This window comes from Pogona vitticeps, chromosome 2, assembly GCF_051106095.1.
Source record: "Pogona vitticeps strain Pit_001003342236 chromosome 2, PviZW2.1, whole genome shotgun sequence".
In the NCBI taxonomy this organism is placed as follows: domain Eukaryota; kingdom Metazoa; phylum Chordata; class Lepidosauria; order Squamata; family Agamidae; genus Pogona; species Pogona vitticeps.
Window position 1 is genome coordinate 304,127,041 of NC_135784.1, and position 18,307 is coordinate 304,145,347.

Sequence of the window (18,307 nt, forward strand, 5' to 3'; positions counted from 1 at the left end):
TACAAAACAAAAACGTGTACAATTTATTTTAATAACAATTGCATTTGTTGGAGAAGTGAAAGCAAAGGAAGAAAACACGATATAATGTGAGGACAATACAGAAAAATCAACATGCACATAGCCATCCCTTTCTTTCTACCCCAAGCTTGTTAAGTAAACGGTCGTTTGGTAGGTAATACTACCGACCGTGCTGTCATATCCACCTTTGTTGAAAACTCTGCTTCAAGTGCTTCCTAGAAGGAGTAAGAGAAAAATAAGTGACTTTATTTGGTGCTTGGGATAGAGGAAGAGTCACCATATGGAACAGAGAGATGGCACCCACTACCCGTTGAAACCCACAAAACATTCTCTTTACCTTTTTAACATTTGCTAGAGCCTGCATGTAACCCCCTTCTCGTACCTTTGGGGGAAGCGACATTTACCAAAATCGGAAAAAAGCTATCCAAGACAACACCGGGGCTCCCTTGAGCTTCTTCAAAACTTTCCCAGAAATTCCAGCCTAGATATTGCATTGCAGGGGTCAAATAAGCAGAAGAAACCTACGGTATTTCCCAGTTTCAGGCCCCGAGTGAGGACAGTTCCATGCGCATCATACCCAGCCAGCCAGACACTGACGGGTTCCTCTCATCATATCCTGTATCTGTACTCAAACACACTGTAGTTTGAATTGGATAGAGCAGCAGTTCCCAGCCTGGGGTAACTCAGGTATTCTTCAATTGCCACACTCAGAAACCCTGGCCAGTACAGTCGTGCCCGGCTGGACGATTACCCCGCTCTATGACAAATCCGCTTTACATTGACACTTTTGAGATCGCAAAACAATGTTTTAAATGGAGTTTTTTCGCTGTGCGATGATCGGTTCCCTGCTTCGGGAACCGATTTTTGCTTTATGTTTCAAAATGGCCGCCGGCTGAAGAAAATGGCCCCCTGCTGTTTTCTAGGATGGATTCCTCGCTTTACAGGCACCAAAAATGGCCGCCGTATGGAGGATCTTCGCTGGACAAGCAGGTATTCAGCCCATTGGAACGCATTGAACGGTTTTCAATGCGTTTCAATGGTTTTTAAAATTTCGTTTGACGACGATTTTGCTCTACAGCGATTTCGCTGGAACGAATTAACGTCATCAAGCGAGGCACCACTGTACAGGGAACCACTGGTATAGAACACTTCTTCTCTGACGAACTTTTCCAACATAGATGCCTTCCTCAAGCTTTTCTTGACAAGGGAGGATAATCATAAGAAGTCCCAGGGTTACATACACCCATTCTTGGACCTGGAGGGGGGGAGCACACCATGTTTCCCCCCCAAGAATTCTTTACAACAGTTGTTTGTTTTTTATTCTACTGAAACCATAGTGACTGTTTTAAAAATACAATTTTTAAAAATTTGAGGAGTGCTGAAAACAGCAAAATTGCCCTCTGCGTCGATGCAAGGGGACTGATTAATCTCACCCACCCCAAAAAAATAAAATTGCAAATTTCAGGCATGGGCTGTGTGGGACAGAGGCTGTCCTGCCCAAGTTCGGGGATGAGAATGACCCAAACTTCAGTTTTATGCAATCTCACACCTTAGAACCTGCTGAGTTGATAGCATGGGGGTGGGACAAGCTAGGAATGCAGCAAATCTTTGCCTTTATGGGGCACCTCGAGACTTGTCCCACCCCCATGCCATTAATTGGGCAGGTTCTAAGGTGTGGGATCACATAAGACTGATGTTTGTGTTATTCCCATTGGGTGGACAACCTCTATCCCACACAGCCCATGCCTGAAATTTACAATTGTAGAATTTTTGGGTGGGTGGGTGGGTGGGATGACTCAGTTCCCTTGTGTCGAAGAAGGAACAAAGTAGATGACCCCCACTTTTCTTATTTGGGGTTGGAAAAGTGGGGGTCTTTTTATACATCGGGTCGTCTTATACATGGAAAAATACGGTACATTTTTTGCTAGTGCAAATGTTATTGGCACAAGAAGGGCATGTTCCCGTGGCCACTTCAGCACATCTCCTCCCATCTCCTTGAGCAATGCAAACTGTCTAGACCCAGGTCCTGGCCATTTACACCAGTGGTTCTTAACTTTGGGTTACCCAAGTGTTCTTGGACTGCAATTCCCAGAAGCCTTCACCACCAGCTATGCTGGCTGTGGCTTCTGGGATCTGCAGTCCAAGAACACCTGGGTTACCCAAGGTTAAGAACAACTGATCTACACCACTGTCATATTCTAAAGCCAGTACAGGGGATGGATAGGGTGGGAAGTGAAGGAGAGGAGTGGTAGAAAATTTCAGGCTACACATATTTCCTTGAACTTTTCCTGGCTTTAGAGAGCTGCAAAGAACTGAGAAGAGAAAACGAGCAAAAGGTGCGATTTTAATATTCAAGTGACAATATCTCGCGTTGACTTTCGGGTGAAAGCTGTTTGCACCACACAGAGGAGTACCTCTGCTCCCTACACAAAATGATGTAGGAAAAAGAGGGCCTACAGAGATGCCTGTTCACCAGTATAATTAAGATAACTTATTACTGCAAACAAAAATACACACCAGTTCTCTCTTTGCTTCTTCAATCTTCACTCGAGCAAGGGAAGGGCTCTGAAAAAGAGACACAGAGGCAAAATGAAGCTTTGTCCAAACCTCCTGAATGCCTGCAGACATCTCTGTCATCAACACATGTGGGAACTCATCGGTTGAGCCCACACTGCAACATCCTTCAAAAGTCTTTCTATGAAATCCATCACAGGAGATTTGGAACATAGGTTTGGAAGAAGCACAGCTGTATTTGGCAGTCATCTAAAGATTTTCTGCTCCCTCAAATGACTCTGCCTTTTCTCCTTGTGTGTCTGAAAAGTCCCACTGCTGCCACATCCTCCTCTCTCTCCAAATCTTTCCTCAAAACCAGTTTGCTCCATAAAGCCTTTGGCAAACCCTCGGTCCTCCTTCCCCGATCGGATGGCAGCTCAAGGACACACAGATGGACAACATGCATATTCCCCACCTTGCTTGTTTGCCCCACCTTCACCTCCCCCAACTCTTTGGGGGGAGAGAAGAGGCATAGAAAAGATATAAATAAAATAAAATCATAAGCTCCTTGAAGCATGGATCTCCCCCAACAGTACTCTGATGTCACTGTGCAAACATAAAACAAGTTTTCAGAAGCAAAGCCCACACCGCTTCTCCCTCCTCAGAAGCAACCCTCTTCCACACCACACCTTTCTTGTGCTCTCACATGCACCAGAGATGCCATGCTTCATTAAAGCCTTATGCCATTCCTAGTTTATTATTTATTTGTTACATTTACAGTTGTGCCCCGCTTAACAATTACCCCGCATTACGACGAATCCGCTTCATGACGATCTTTTTGCAATCGCAATTGCGATCGCAAAACAATGTTTTAAATAGGGTTTTTTCGCTTCCTGGTGATCGGTTCCCTGCTTCGGGAACTGATTCTTCGCTTAACGACAATCAAAACATCTGATCGTTGGGTTTTCAGAATGGCCGTCGGGTGCTTAAAATGGCTCCCCGCTGTGCTTAGGGATGGATTCCTCGCTATACAGGTACCGAAAATGGCTGCCGTATGGAGGGTCTTCGCTGGACGTTGGGTTTTTAGTCCATTGGAACCCATTGAATGGTTTTCAATGCGTTTCAATGGGTTTTTTAATTTCACTTTACAACGTTTTCGCTGGAACGAATTAACGTCGTTAAGTGAGGCACCACTGTATAGCCCGCCAATCTAGTCGTACCGACTACTCTGAGCGGGTAACAACACATCAGATCTAATACAATTTAAAATCATAACAACATTTCACTAAAAAAAAAAAAAAAAGGAAACCACAATAATCAGAGGGGGAAAAGGCACAGAGAACAATAATCAGATGGGGAAAAGGGACACTTTCTTAAAACTCACTGCCTTACCACTCCGTTCCCTGTTTGAATATTCCCACACTCCCCCACCCCAGTGGTCTTCCCTTCTCTTCCTTTCCATCCCAGTAGATCTTTCTTCAGCCCATCAAGAAGTTGCAGCATGATATGACACAGAAGGGATGAGGAAGGAAGAAAATTACAGGTGTAAGATCCAGGTAAGATTCCAGTTTCTTCTTCAAAGGTACAGCCTGCTTCTTTATTTCAGCCAGTTTCTGTAGAGAGAATGCAGTAAGTCATGTGTAATATTCAGTTTAGAGTCCTCTGATCAGAAAAACAAAGATACTACAGAAGTAGTTTTAGGTACAATCTAGGTGGCTGTCTTCCATATGAGGCATACAGAGCAATTTACAAATATTTGCTATGCATTTCATTCCCATATTTAGGAAGGAATGATGGGAACATCCGGGTCTCAGCTAGTGACTCAGTATAAGTAAAAGTAAATACAAAATGGTAAAATACCTACCTAAATTTTGCCAGCATTCTCCTACCGCTCACGTTCCCCTAATCAAGGCTGCTCTAGAGGTCTTAGCAGAGTAAGTCACCGGGGCAGGTGAGAAGAATCGTTTCTCCCCCTCCCCCTTTGATGCTTTCAGGTCTGAAGGAGACTACAAAGCCACTGCTCCAGGCTGGTTAGGGCTCTGGATTGGTAGAACGCCACTCCTCAGTCCACAATCCTACACTCCCTTTCTAATATGTAAGTAAATTCTTGATGAAGTCAATGGGAGTCACTTTATGTTATTTTATTTATTTATTTGATTTATATCCCGCCCATCTGGCCTATATGACCACTTCTTAGAAGATATGCACATATCTCTGTGTTTGATTGGCTTAGGGGTGAGTCCCACACTACTACACCATTGAGACACAAGCAGGTGTACAGTCATGTAAAAAAGAAAGTACACCCTCTTTGAATTCTATGGTTTTATATATCAGGACATAATAAAAATCATCTGGTCCTTAGCAGGTCTGAAAATTAGGTACTGTATATAAAACCACAGATGAACAACAACACATGAGATATTACACCCAGTTATGATGTCTTTAACAACAACAAAAGCCAAAATGGAGAAGTCTTGTGTGAAAAACTAAGCATATAGTATTCCTATTGCTTCCCTTGGAGTTAAGAGGCTAAGTATCAGCCAGGAGCTGCTAACCAAATGCCAGAGTTTTAGCAATTTGCTGGTCTGGAGCATTCAGGTGTGTGCTGACACAATGCCAAAGAGGAAGCACATCAGCAATGATCGTAGAGAAGCAATTGTTGCTGCCCATCAATCTGGGAAGGGTTTTTAAGGCCATTTCCAAACAATTTAAAGTCCATCGTTCTACACCGAGGAAGATTATTCACAAGTGGAAAACATTTAAGACAGTTCCTGATCTTCCCAGGAGTGGATGTCCAAGCAAATTCACCCCAAGGTCAGACTGCAGAATTGCAAAAGAGAAGTTGCAAAAACAAACAACAACCCAGGAGTTACATCTCTACAGACCTCAGTATGCAAGTTCATGACAGTACACTTGGAAAAAAACTAAACAAGTATGGTCTGTTTCAAAGGGTTGCCAGGAGAAAGTCTCTTCTCTCTAAAAAGAACATGGCAGCACAGCTTAGGTTTGCAAAATTGCATTTGGACAAACCACAAGACTTCTGGAACAATGTGGAGTGGTGATGATTTGGGCTTATTTTACAGCCATAGGACCTGGGGCACCTTGCAATCATTGAGTCAACCATGAACTCCTCTGTACACTGAAGTATTCTAGAGTCAAATGTGAGGCCATCTGTCAGACAGGTAAAGCTTGGCTGAAATTGGGTCATGCAACAGGACGATGATCCCAAGTACACCAGCAAATCTAGAACAGAATGGCTAGAAAAGAATCAAGGTGTTGCAATGGCCCAGTCTAAGTCCAAACCTCAAACTGACTGAAATGCTGTAGCACAAACAAATGCCGGCAAACCTCCATAAACTGAAGCGACATTGTAAAGAAGAGTGGGCCAAAATTCCTCCACAACAAAATGAGACTGATAAACTTATAAGGTAAGGTAAAGGTTCCCCTTGACATTTAGTCCAGTCGTGTCTGACTCTAGGGCGCGGTGCTCATCCCCGTCTCCAAGCCGTAGAGCCAGCGTTTGTCTGAATAGTTTCCGTGGTCACGTGGCCAGTGCGACTAGACACGGAACGCTGTGACCTTCCCACTGTGGTGGTACCTATTCATCTATTTGCATTTACATGCTTTCGAACTGCTAGGTTGGCAGGAGCTGGGACAAGTGACGGGCGCTCACTCCATCGTGTGGATTTGATCTTACGACGGCTGGTCTTCCGACCCTGCAGCACAGAGGCTTCTGCGGTTTAACCCGCAGCGCCACCACGTCCCTTAGGATAAAGTCATACTTCAACTTATTACTGCTAAAGGTGGCTCCACGTATGAGCTATAGAATCATAAGCTGTACTTAGTTTTTAACACATGGCTTCTCCACTTTGGCTTTATTTTTGCAAAATAAATCATGACATGGTGTAATCTATCCTGTGTCGTTGTTCACCTGAGGTTATATATACAGTACCTAATTTTCAGACCTGCTAAGGACCAGTTAGTTGTTATTATGTCCTCATATGTAAAACCAGAGAATTGAAAGAGAGTCTACTTTCTTTTTCACATTACTGCTCTTTGTTCTGCTTTTTTTCCCCAGTTTCTGTGCCAATCTCTCCCCTTCCTTGCCCACAGTATTCCAATCAAGCCCTGTGAGAGGCAGTCTGTGTCTCTCAGTATCTTCTGAAATGCTCATTAGAGAGGCTTTTGGATCTGACCATCTGCAGCAAATCCACACCCAAGTACCATCTGGGGAAAATGTCATTTCCTCCCAGTCGCACCAGGTGAAATGCCAACCCGTGTGTGTCATCTCAGAACAGCATGAATATCCATGGCAGAACGCCCACCTCCGAAAGCTTCACTAGAGACTCGTGAGTCAGGGAAGCATCCAGCCCACTTGCGGAAAGCTGCTCCTGCAGAGAAGGGAAAGCAGGGGGAAGGGCAGGCGGAGACAGGAGAAAACAGAGATGGCTCTTCAGCCTCAAAAACCAGACAGCAAACATGACAGGATTATGTAGAGGAGAGTGATGAAGAAATACAAAAAACCATGGTTGCATTTCTCATCTAAAAAAATAAAATGCAAGGAATCCCAGTGTGCTTCATGGGCATATGAAGCTGCCTTAAAGCCAGAGAAAACGACAGGCCGAGATAGGAAAAAGTTGCTCTTTTTTTTTTTTTGGACTATGACTCCATCATAGTCATTGCGATTCTGTGAGCTGTGTTGTCCATTAAATATTTTTTTTCCAAGCTAACAACTGACTTTTCTAGTCCACTACTATCCACACTGACTTGCAGGCTCTCATATTTCCAATGCCTGCTGTTTCCCGAGATCCCCCTCACTGAAGATGCTGAGGACTGGACCTAGTACAGTGTTGCCTCGCATAACAATAGCTCCGTATAGCGATGAAATCGCTTCGCGATGGACTTTTTGCCATCGCAAGAGCGATTGCTTTGCAATGGCTCCTATGGGGAAATTTCGCTTTGCGATGATCGCAGGGAAGCGATCATCTCAAAGCCCCCATTTTCAGCCAGCTGATCGGCGGTTCCAAAATGGCCGCCGGGTAAACAAAAAGGCCACCCGCTGTTTTGCCTCGCTTTAGAGGCACTGAAAATGGCCGCCGCAATGGAGGATTTTCGCATAAGGTTAGTTTTTAAGCCCACAGGGACGCATTTAACGCGTTTTAATGCGTTTCTATGGGCTTTTTAAAATCGCTTAGCATCAATTTTTGCTGCACCGATTAACATCGCTAAGCGAGGCACCACTGTACCTTCTAAAGGCAGAAGCATTTGGTCCACTACAGAGCTGTGGGGCTTCTCATATAGAGGGGAAAAAACAGGCATTGCCTTTGCTCTTTCACAGAATAGTTTCTCAGGAGCTATTCTGGTAGGACAACATAGCACTAGAATTTGTCATGTTCTAACAAAGTTTGTAGTTGGCCATATATGAATGTCTCCTCCCAGTTGCAACACGAGTGGGCAATTCCAGACGTCTTTGGTCTCCAACTTCCCATCAGCCTTCGCTACTGTCTATGCTGGTGATGCCTGATGTGTGCTGCAGCCAGGGTGGATTTGATTTTAATTGATTTCAATCATGATTTAATCCCTAGTCAGTAAGCATTTTATTTTTTTAATTAAAAATTGATTTTTTTTAATTTAAATTGATTTTTTTTACATTTAAATTACATGTTTTTATTAAAAATGCTTACTGACTAGGGATTAAAATCATGATTTAAATCAAGCTGATTTAAATCCAATCTAACCTGGCTGGAGGGCATAAAACACCAGCAGATCCATGGTGTTCTCCCCAGGCTTCCAACCACCTGTAGATGGAACAGAACAACACACGTAGTACTAAGAAGCAGCAGAACAGCTTTGGAAGCTGTGTCCCTTATTTGCAAATTATCTACAGTTCAGAGGCACATAGGTACGTGAGAGGCGTTGAGAAGGCTCACCAAGGTCAAGTATCTTGAGTATTGGGGGGGGGGAACCTACACAAAGAATGGAGATCTCTCTGGTTTGCCTTACAACCCACATCAGCCTCCTTCAACATGGAATGGGATGCTGGGGGTCGTTATTCGAACGTTCACCACCCTGCTCTACAGTTTCGGTCACCAAACCAAGGTGAAAAGGCCCAGCCTAACCTCTCAGACATGGCTAATTTTCATTCTGCCAGTCAGTGAAGCAGCAAACGTGTTGATACTGCTCCGTAAGGCAGCAGGAAAAGTCAGCGACGCAAAGGTCTCGATTTTAATCATCAGGCAGCACTTTGGTAACCCTAGCAGAAAGCTTCTACAGCTCACCTCGGCCGCCTTGATCCTGAACTTGATATCCTCCGATTTGTCCTTTAAGAACTTCATGTTCTGGGTTCGGCTATCAGCTTTCGCTTTTTCCATTACCAGGAGTTCTTCCGTTTTCACAAGATCACTAAAATAAGAAGTTCTTTTTTTTCAGTAATAGCAAATGTCTCGGCAAACGTACGCCACATCAGTGAGGGCAGAGATCAAGCTACGTACAGCCCAATGGTAGGCTGCCTTTCCAAGGACAAGGCGAGAACTTCGTGTAAAAGCGGGAAAAGGACAAGATCACTGGGCTACAGGATCTGGAATCAAGAAATCTTCCATACCCTGGCCTTTGAAACTCCAGACTCTAAGCAATGTCCATGCTTCTGGAATAAGAAAAACTCTCCTTTTGGGGAAAAAAAAGAAAAAAAAAGAATCCAGCCACTTCTTGCCCAAACCTTTTGACTGCCATGAGGATGGGGCTTGCAAACCTCTCTGAAGTACTCTCAGCATGAGGTGGGTGGGCCTAGTGGTCAGAAAGCTGGATTTCGGACTCAGAACATCTGGCTTCAAAAAACCCACTCGGCTTTGAGACTCTTGGGGTGACCTTGAGCGAGTCACAACCTTACTTAGGATGTTGGAAGGATAGGACGGAATAAACAAGAGTTATATATGCCTCCTTAAATACATTAGAGAAAAAGTGGGACCTTCATGCAACATAAAGTCAGAAATATTAGCCGCCTAGAGTGGTCGTAAGACCAGATAGGCGGGATAGAAGTAGAATGAATGAATGAATGAATGAATGAATGAATGAATGCATGCATGCATACATACATACATACATACATACATAGTAGGAGTGACGCCATCACTGTAATTACATTTTGGAAGCTTTCTCCTCCCTCTCTCCCTCCCTCCCTCCCTTTAATTCATTCATTCCATTTATACCCCACCCATCTGGTGTCCAGACCTACCCTTTTAGCAGCAGTTAAAAACACAACTGCTCACCTCAGCTCAGACACACATAAATAATGAGATCCAGACCAAAGCAGCAATAATGCAAAATATAAAATAAACCTAGATGACTAATCAGGATCAAAATCCAATCCATGGATCCACAAGGAAGTCATAGGGGTAAGATGTTTCTGAAGGCCTCTCTTCAAACAATATGGTTTGTACCCATCTCCTAAAGGCCAGAAAAGGGGGGGGGGGAGCCTGGCATATATCCAAAGGTAATGCATTTCATAGCCATTACTAAGAAGGCCTGGTTCTTGGTGGTAACTTTCCAGGCCTCTCTAGGGGTGGCCACCTTCAAATGCAAAACCTGGCTGGACAACCTTAGGGAGAGACACCTTGTCAGGTAGCGCAGTCCCAAACCATTAAGGGATTTATAGGTTAATACCAGCACTTCGAATATGGCACGGAAGCAAACAGGAAGCCAATGCAGGGAGGCCAGAATCAGGGAGCTGTGATCATATCTCTGTACTTCCAATATAAACCTGGCCTCCACATTTTGCATCTGCTGCAGCTTCCGTCCCCTACAGACTGGCAGAAGCCAGTGCAACCCGTGGGCTGTAGGCCTACGTTGCTAACAATCTGGGCAGGATTGGGCCCCGAGGACATGACAGACCAGAGTCTCTCCCACTGGTATTCCATGGGGTCCCCATTCTCACATTGGAGCAGTCGCAGGAACCCCCTGGAAGGCTTTTTAGAACAGCAAGAAATACTCCTCCCCTCCGTAACCAATCATGCAGAAACATGCAAGTTGTAAATGCAGAAAATGCCATATAAGAATGCATCACTTTGCCTTGCGTGCAGGAGTTCTGCTAACAAGAGAGACCGTGCCACTTCAGACTGCTGCGTTTCATGAACGCTTTCCCATCTCAACAACAGGCCCACGGGGGCAGAGAAGTCAGAAGACAAAAGAAACCCGCCCCGGCAGCTTCTGCATCCAGCACTCACTCCTGAAGGCGTTTCTCCAGCACCAGGGCGGAGGTGAGCTTTCTTCTCAAGTTGCTCAGCTCAAGCTCCATGTCTCTGTTTTTCGACTCAGTGGCACAGAGATCCGAAGTCAAGTCGTTGATGGCTGGAATGAAGCTGGACAGAACAAATCATACCAATCAGGCTTTAGAAAAGAAAAAGAACAAAAGGAGGCAGCAGGTTTTTGACTAGAGGGCAGAGAGGGAAATTGACTTATTGGTCCGCGAGGTATCTAAGGAAAGAAATGGCAAAAAAAAAACCTTGGCCCCTTCGCACGGATAGATATCAAGAGCCTTGAATGAGTTCCTCCATGTGAACATCTAAGATAGGTTTGTGCGTACTTCCCAGAATTCACATACGTAGAGCAACTTCTTAATTACTGCAAAACAGAGATCTTTTGCCAGGATCTCCTTTTAGAGAAAAAATTGGGAAAGGCATTCTGGAGAAGGCAAAGCAGTTTACACTCAACAGCACAATCCTGTGACTTTTTATCTTGGTGTATTCGGTGAATGATTTGGGGTGCCGCATTTTAAGGTCTTAAGTGTGTCCAAAAGAACAGGCTGATCAAGAACAGGAAGTGGAAACTAAGCCCTATGGGGAAAGGTTAAAAGAGCTAGGTGCATTCAGCTAGAGGAAAGAAGAGTAAGAAGAAGAGATAATGCAACTGTCTTCAAATATCTGTAAGGCTCTTTCCCAAAACATTCTCTTGCTTGAAGCAAGGGTTGGGGAAGTGCAGCCCAGAGGTTGCAAAAGTCTATTTCTGTTCTGCAAACATCCAGTTTCTACTCCTGGCAGAGGGGAGCGAGTTTACAGTAAATTGGGGTGCAAGGCCCCCTGCTTCCTCAAACCCAGTAAAAAAGAAGCAGCTGTTCAAACCTTGGCAGAATTGGTGGGAATACAAAGGACCAGGAGGATGGAGATTGAGGCGGGTTCGACGGAAATAAAATGGAAGGAAGATCCGATACCCAGAGAGTTGGGAGATGGTTTGGGTGCAAGACCCATGTTCCGGAAAATGGGAGCGTGTGCAGGTGCTGAGAGAAGACGCTGACTATCGTAGAAAGAGGGGGATCCCTCAAAGGCCTTCATAGTGGGGTGAATCGGAAGCAAGAGAGTGGAGAAGGAGGTTGCGAGAGGAAAAGGAAAGAGTTGAACGAGAGGAGAGAGAAAGAAGAGAATGGGGAGTGGTGGAGGCCAAGAAGAGGGGTTTTCTTCAGGACCCTGGAACCCCTTTCAAAAGACCAGAGAGACCCCAGACAACCAGTCAGACGAGGATGAGACCCCCCACACACACACTCCTGGATGAGAGAGCCGATGAATTGTTGAGGGAAAATGAGGCTCCCCTCTGGACTGGACCTTGGGGAAATGTTGAGGACTCTAAACTGTTTAAAAATGAAGAATGGGCACCCCTATCTGACCCGCTGGTGAAGGGAGAGAAATCACGGAATAACCTACTTGACAAGGACTTTTTGTTGAACACCCCAATAAACCTAACTCCTAGTTTGAAATTGAAGACAACTCATGATTTCATTGTGGAGACCGTTAATCCCAAGATCAAACCCTCACACTTGACTATTTAAAAGCGGGTTGTGACTTAGAAAAGGTTGGGAACCACTGCTTTACACAAATCTGGAATAAGCAGGAATCCCTAGAAGTGGTGAGACAGCATCTCCTCACAATCCTTTATCACTGGCCATAGTTGGGATGGCTGAGAGTTGCTGTATGTCACATTCTCTAGAAGTGTACATTTTTTCCAAGGCAAGGGGCAGAAAATTAAAACTAGAGCACTCAATAAGATGGAAAACAGAAGGCAGGGCCTTTACCTTGCCAGAGAAGTGTCTTTTGTTTCGAGGGCAATGGCTGTGTCCACCAAGTTATTCAGATAGGTGACGCTCACTTTGGACAGGCTGCTAAAAGAAAGATTCAGGCTCTCCGTCAACAGATCCTGCAGATAACTACCTGCAAAATAGACCAAAAAACTCACATTGATCACAACAGTGAATAAGCAAATCAGGGATGAAAAATGATTGTAACAAGTGAAAAAACAGATGAAAGATTTTTGGAAGGGAAAGTATTTCTTGCTTTTGTTACTTAGATTTAAAATTCAATGCATTTACAGCAGGATGATCCAATCTGCTGGATCAGTATCTGCTGATTCATTTTGTTGTTGTTGTTTAGTCGTTAAGTTGTGTCCGACTCTTCATGACCCCGTGGACCAGAGCATGCCAGGCCCTCCTGTCTTCCACTGCCTCCTGGAGTTTGGTCAAATTCATCTTGGTAGCGTCAGTGACACTGTTCAACCATTTTCTCCTCTGTCGTCCCCTTCTCCTCTTGCCTTCAAACTTTCCCAACATTGGGGGCTTTTCCAAGGAGTCTTCTCTTCTCATGAGATGGCCAAAGTATTGGTGTCTCAGCTTCAAGATCTGTCCTTCCAGTGAGCACTCAGGGTTGATTTCCTTTAAAATGGATAGGTTTGTTCTCCTTGCAGTCTAGGGGACTCTCAAGAGTCTCCTCCAGCACCACAATTCAAAAGCATCATTTCTTCAGCGGGCAGCCTTCTTTATCGTCCAGCTCTCACTTCCATACATCGCTAATGGAAAAACCATAGCTTTGACTATGCGGACATTTGTCGGCAAGGTGATGTTTCTGCTTTTTAAGATGCTGTCAAGGTTTGTCATCACTTTCCTCCCAAGAAGCAGGCGTCTTTTAATTTCATGGTTGCTGTCACCATCTGCAGTGATCATGGAGCCCAAGAAGGTAAAATCTGTCACGGCCTCCATATGTTCCCCTTATATTTGCCAGGAGGTGATGGGACCTGTGGCCGTGATCTTAGCTTTTTTGATGTTGAGCTTCAGACCATTTTTTGGACTCTCCTCTTTCACACTCATTACGAGGTTCTTTAATTCCTCCTCACTTTCTGCCATCAGAGTGGTATCATCTGCATATCTGAGGTTATTGATATTTCTTCCAACCATCTTAATTCCAGCTTGGGATTCCTCCAGTCCGGCCTTTCACATGATGTATTCTGCATATGTTAAATAAGCAGGAGGGGAATATACAGCCTTGTCGCACTCCTTTCCCAATTTTGTAATAATCAGTTGTTCCATATCCAGTTCTAACTGTTGCTTCCTGTCCTACATATAGATTTCTCAGGAGATAGATAAGGTGGTCAGGCACTCCCGTTTCTTTAAGAACTTGCAATAGTTTGCTGTTGTCCACACAGTTAAAGGCTTCTGCGTAGTCAGTGAAACAGAAATACAGTGGTGCCCCGCATAGCGACGTTAATCTGTTCCAGGATTAACATCGCTATCTGGATTCATCGCTATGCGGGGGGGGGGGGAGAACCCATAGGAACACATTAAACTCTGTTTAATGCGTTCCTATTGGGGAAAAACTCACCGGTAAGCAGATTCCCCCATCTGGCCGCCATTTTCGCTGCCCGGTACGCATGGGCAGGGCACGAAAACGCTGCAGGCGGCCATTTTATGCACCCGGCGGCCATTTTGGAACTGCCGATCAGCTGTTTTCTAAACATCGCAATGCGAAGATCGGTAAGCGAAACGCTTACTGATGGCCACAATTCGATGTTTAGCCTATCTAAATATCGCAATGCGATCCCATTAGCGATCGCAAAAAACGCGTCGCTATGCGGATTCATCGTTAAATGGTGCACTCGTTAAGTGAGGCACCACTGTAGATGTTTTTCGGGAACTCTTTGGCTTTCTCCATAATCCAGCACATGTTAGCAATTTGGTCTCTAGTTCCTCTTCCCCTTCAAAATCCAACTTTTACTTCTGGGAGTTCTTGGTCCACATACTGCTGAAGCCTACCTTGTAGGATTTTGAGAGTAACCTTGCTAGCGTGTGAAATGATTAATTTAGCTGTTGCTTTTTAAAAAACATTAAATACCTCAGATCTATGTATTTCCACAATGTACAGTATTTACTAGAACTACCCAAGGAGGCAGGGACCATGGCCTTTGATACATCTTGGCATCCACCAGTCAAGACTTGGAACTGATTCTCTACAGCAGTGGTCCTCAACCTTTTCCAAACCGCAGACCGGTTGTGGGGGTCCATGCACAGGGTGGCACCCCCCCATGCTCACGGGTGGGCAGGGCACACTTGTGGGTAGGCAATGTGCACTCATGCGCACACGCTGATGGGCAGGGAGCGCTTGCAGGTGGCACTCACAGATGGGTGGGACAGGGTGCGCGTGCATGAGTGGTTGGACCGTTCATGCGGGGGGGGGGATATATGACTCCATGAATCCAGTCTCACCATCTGATCCATACTCTGCTGCTTTCTGTTTCATGTCCTCGATTAAGAGGCTGGCGTCTCCATCTCTGCATTCGTTGCATTCTGCCAGCTCATACAAAATATCAACGGTACGGGGATCCACTTCATATGGGGGGATGGGCTGATCCCCAAAGGTTTTTTTCAGCCATGGCGCAACCTGTCACAGAGGTGTGGGGGGGAAATATGAATGACACTTCTCCCAACTTATTTCTGCCTCCCATGCTATGAATGCTCCCACAAATCAAATAATACAACTACAGCAATTTGCATTGTGGGATTCTGAACAGAACAAGAGTAAAAAAGGTGACAAAACCCATACCCTTTGTATATGCTCCAGAATAACCAGTATGACCCAGAAATGTCTACCTGTTAACCTATGCATGACTGCTGTAAATGTGATTTAATCAGAAAAGACTCTTTAACGATTTGATTATATATTTAATGGCATATTAATCTGACAACTTAAATAAGAAAGGACATTTTTGAAAGCTGCCTTACATCCCTCCATTGAGAGAGTTAGGGTGCAAATAAAATTAATTAATTTGGATAGTAAATGACAGTCATTTTCTTAGGCACATTACAAAATAGGCAATTAGGCAGCACATAATCACCTCTTATCTCTCTTAGTTACTGGATCAGGATTAGTGCAATTAGTGAAGAATAATAAGTAGATATGCTATAGCACTGCACGTTTCAACATTTAGTTATGCTTTGTGGTTGTAAATAAAATCAGAGCTTGGAAATGTTAGGTGTTTTTTTTGGACATTAGTCCAAAAAATAAAATTTCCAAATTATGATTAAAGCAAAGCTCATATTAATTGCAACCAGAAACTGTCTTACGATTCAAAGCAGCCTTGCAGAGAGACAAATAATGGAGGTGTTTAACTTACTTCACAATACTGTAGTGGCTGTTCAGAGTTTTAGATGGTCAGGGACTTGGGACTTTAGGCATTAAAAAAAATGTCCCCGCTTTGCCTTTATTTATTCCCCTTTATACTGTCTTCCAGTAGTGGAACTGATCATTAAAAGTGGCAGGACTTAAAACAACACAAAAAAGTAATTACAATTTTTTAAACATGGAAATACAAACATCATGACCTTAAAAACAAATGAAGACCTATAAAAACCCATTGAAAAGGAGATATCGGCAACAAGCATAGAGCAACACGCTATGTTAAAACTTGCACTATATAATAATAATAATAATAATAATAATAATAATAATAATAATAATAATAATAATTTATTGTCATTGTAAGTATATACACAGTATACCCATACAACGAAATTCACAGACACCCAGAGACCGGACTCATGCACAAACATTAAAATGAAAGACCGAAAGCTAGTTGGAATAAAAATGTTTTCAGCTGCTGCGGGGGGGGGGGGGGGAGAGAGAGGGGCCTGCCTCGTTAAACGGCTAAGGGCCTTCCCTGGGGGCAAGCAATAGATACTATACTATCTCCTGATAATACAGGCTGCGGAGCCAGAGGTTGGGAGTTCGATTCCCCACTGGGCTTCCTTGAGAGGGGCTGGACTGGATGATCCAGAGGATCCCTTCCAGCTGTGGCAGTTCCAAGATGATGATGATGTTCTTGTTGTTACTCTTTATTATTGTTGTTGCTGTTGTTGTTATAATAATAACCAGATCACAGAGTGCTACTCCTGTCCTCTGAAGATGCCAGCCACAGAGACTGGCAAAACGTTAGGAAGAACAACCTTCAGAACACGGCCAAAGAGCCCGAAAAACCCACAAGTACTACTACTACTACTACTACTACTATCATTATCATTATCATTATCATTATTATTATTCCCCAGCACTTGTTGTTGTTGCTTTTATCATCTTTATCATCATCATCCTATCCCAAAACTTTATTACGTACTTTTATTGTTGTTGTTATTATTGTACCCCTGATCTTGACCAAAGCTGTGGCTGTCCTTATTCTTGCAAGCAAAACGCCAGCACAGTAACCTTCGGGGCAGGTTGAAGCTACTGATGGGGTGGGGGTGGGGGGAAAAGGTTTTTCGGGGGAAACCATGCAACGGTTATCTTTGGAAACGGAATAAGAGGGAACAAGAAAAGTGAGGAGCGGGAAAAATTAGAAAGGAAGAAAGAAAAAAACCCAGCCCTTTTTTCTAGCCGAGAGCAGCCGGCACGAGCCGAGGAAGGGCTTCCGACCGGCCTCACCTTGTTCAGCTTCTCCTCCATCCCGGCGACCGTCCTGGGCTGTTCTCTTGCAAACTTCCCGCTCCCTTCCTCCGTCCTCGCCTCGGGCGCGGGCCGATGGCGTCACGGCGGCGCAAGGGGTCCTGGGAGGGGTAGTCCTGGGGAGGGGGTGTCCTTTCTTCCACAAGGAGTCAAAGCCTCCGCTCCCTGGAAGGAGGAGGAGGAGACTCCCAAGGGCAGGGTTTGCTTCGGGAAGGCAGGGGGATAGTGTGTGTGTGTGGGGGGAAAATTTGCCCTGCCTTGGAACCCCACGGGATACTCCTGAAAGGAATCAGAGAGAGAGGGGTCCCTCGAGGTCCTCGAGTCTGACCTACCCGCCATCTGCAGCAGGGAGCCCCGGCGGGGGAAGGGACCCGGAGAAAAGCTCGAGATGATACCGGTTTTGTCCTCCCATAACAAACCCCAAGAGGAATCGCAGGTGGCGCCAGGGCCACTCACACAGAGCATCCTGTCATCCAGGCGGGCGGGCGAAGCACCCTCCTTTCACTCTCTTGTCTCACATATAAAGAATAATATCATTTAGTAAGTATAATTAAAAAAAATAACTAAATATTCGAGATTTATCTACAGTGGAGAAATTCAAGCCTCCCGGTCGCTTGGAGCCACTATCTTGCAAGGTCTGGATACCCGCTGGTAACTCAGAAAGTCCTGGAGCGTCTGAAAGAGTTAGCAGTGTTACTATAGTCGGCTTTCGTGGCCTACGAATCACTTTCTTAGACCCAAGGAGTATTATCTGGAATGAATATACATACAGCTGACCGGGTTGGGGGGGAGGGAAGGAGAGGGGAGATCCATTCATAGGACCTGTTGTGTTCTTGGAGGACCACCAGATAAATATCAGACCCAGCTCAAATGGTTGAACTGAGGCAGGCCATGGCTCTTTGGGCTTCTCGTTAGAAAACAAGATGACGATGGGAAAAAAAGTTAATAAGGATAGGAAGAGTTGAAAGTAGCAAGGTAGCGAGGAAAAGAGAACATGAGATGGATTCACTCGAACCCACGGCCTTGACTTTCCAAGACCTGACAAGAGCTAT

General features: G+C 44.7%; 1 protein-coding gene across 2 annotated transcripts; it reads right to left on the minus strand.

Annotated features, from left to right (window-relative positions):
- Positions 1 to 17,371, minus strand: HAUS1 (HAUS augmin like complex subunit 1). Of its 2 annotated transcripts, XM_020806554.3 has the most exons (9): positions 17,235 to 17,371; positions 15,026 to 15,200; positions 12,569 to 12,704; positions 10,731 to 10,865; positions 8,790 to 8,913; positions 6,837 to 6,902; positions 4,053 to 4,124; positions 2,536 to 2,583; positions 1 to 233 (listed from the first exon to the last, which is right to left on the minus strand). In XM_020806554.3, the coding sequence occupies exons 1-9, from the start codon at positions 17,253 to 17,255 to the stop codon at positions 150 to 152; spliced, it is 861 nt and encodes a 286-aa protein (XP_020662213.2). In that variant the 5' UTR covers positions 17,256 to 17,371; the 3' UTR covers positions 1 to 149. The 2 variants fall into 2 exon arrangements, with proteins under 2 accessions (XP_020662213.2, XP_072849078.1); XM_072992977.2 differs by lacking the exon at positions 10,731 to 10,865.
- Positions 17,372 to 18,307: the final 936 nt, after the last annotated feature.

What these genes read in the sequence shown, in the direction of transcription:
- HAUS1 (XM_020806554.3), bottom strand. Translation starts at nt 17,255, where the DNA reads ATGGAGGAGAAGCTGAACAAG. An exon ending in AAAGACACTTCTCTGGCAAG is followed by an intron (nt 10,866 to 12,568) that starts GTAAAGGCCCTG and finishes TGTTCTGTCCAG; the next exon opens with CTTCATTCCAGCCATCAACG. An exon ending in AAGAAGCAAAGAGAGAACTG is followed by an intron (nt 234 to 2,535) that starts GTGTGTATTTTT and finishes TACTCCTTCTAG; the next exon opens with GAAGCACTTGAAGCAGAGTT.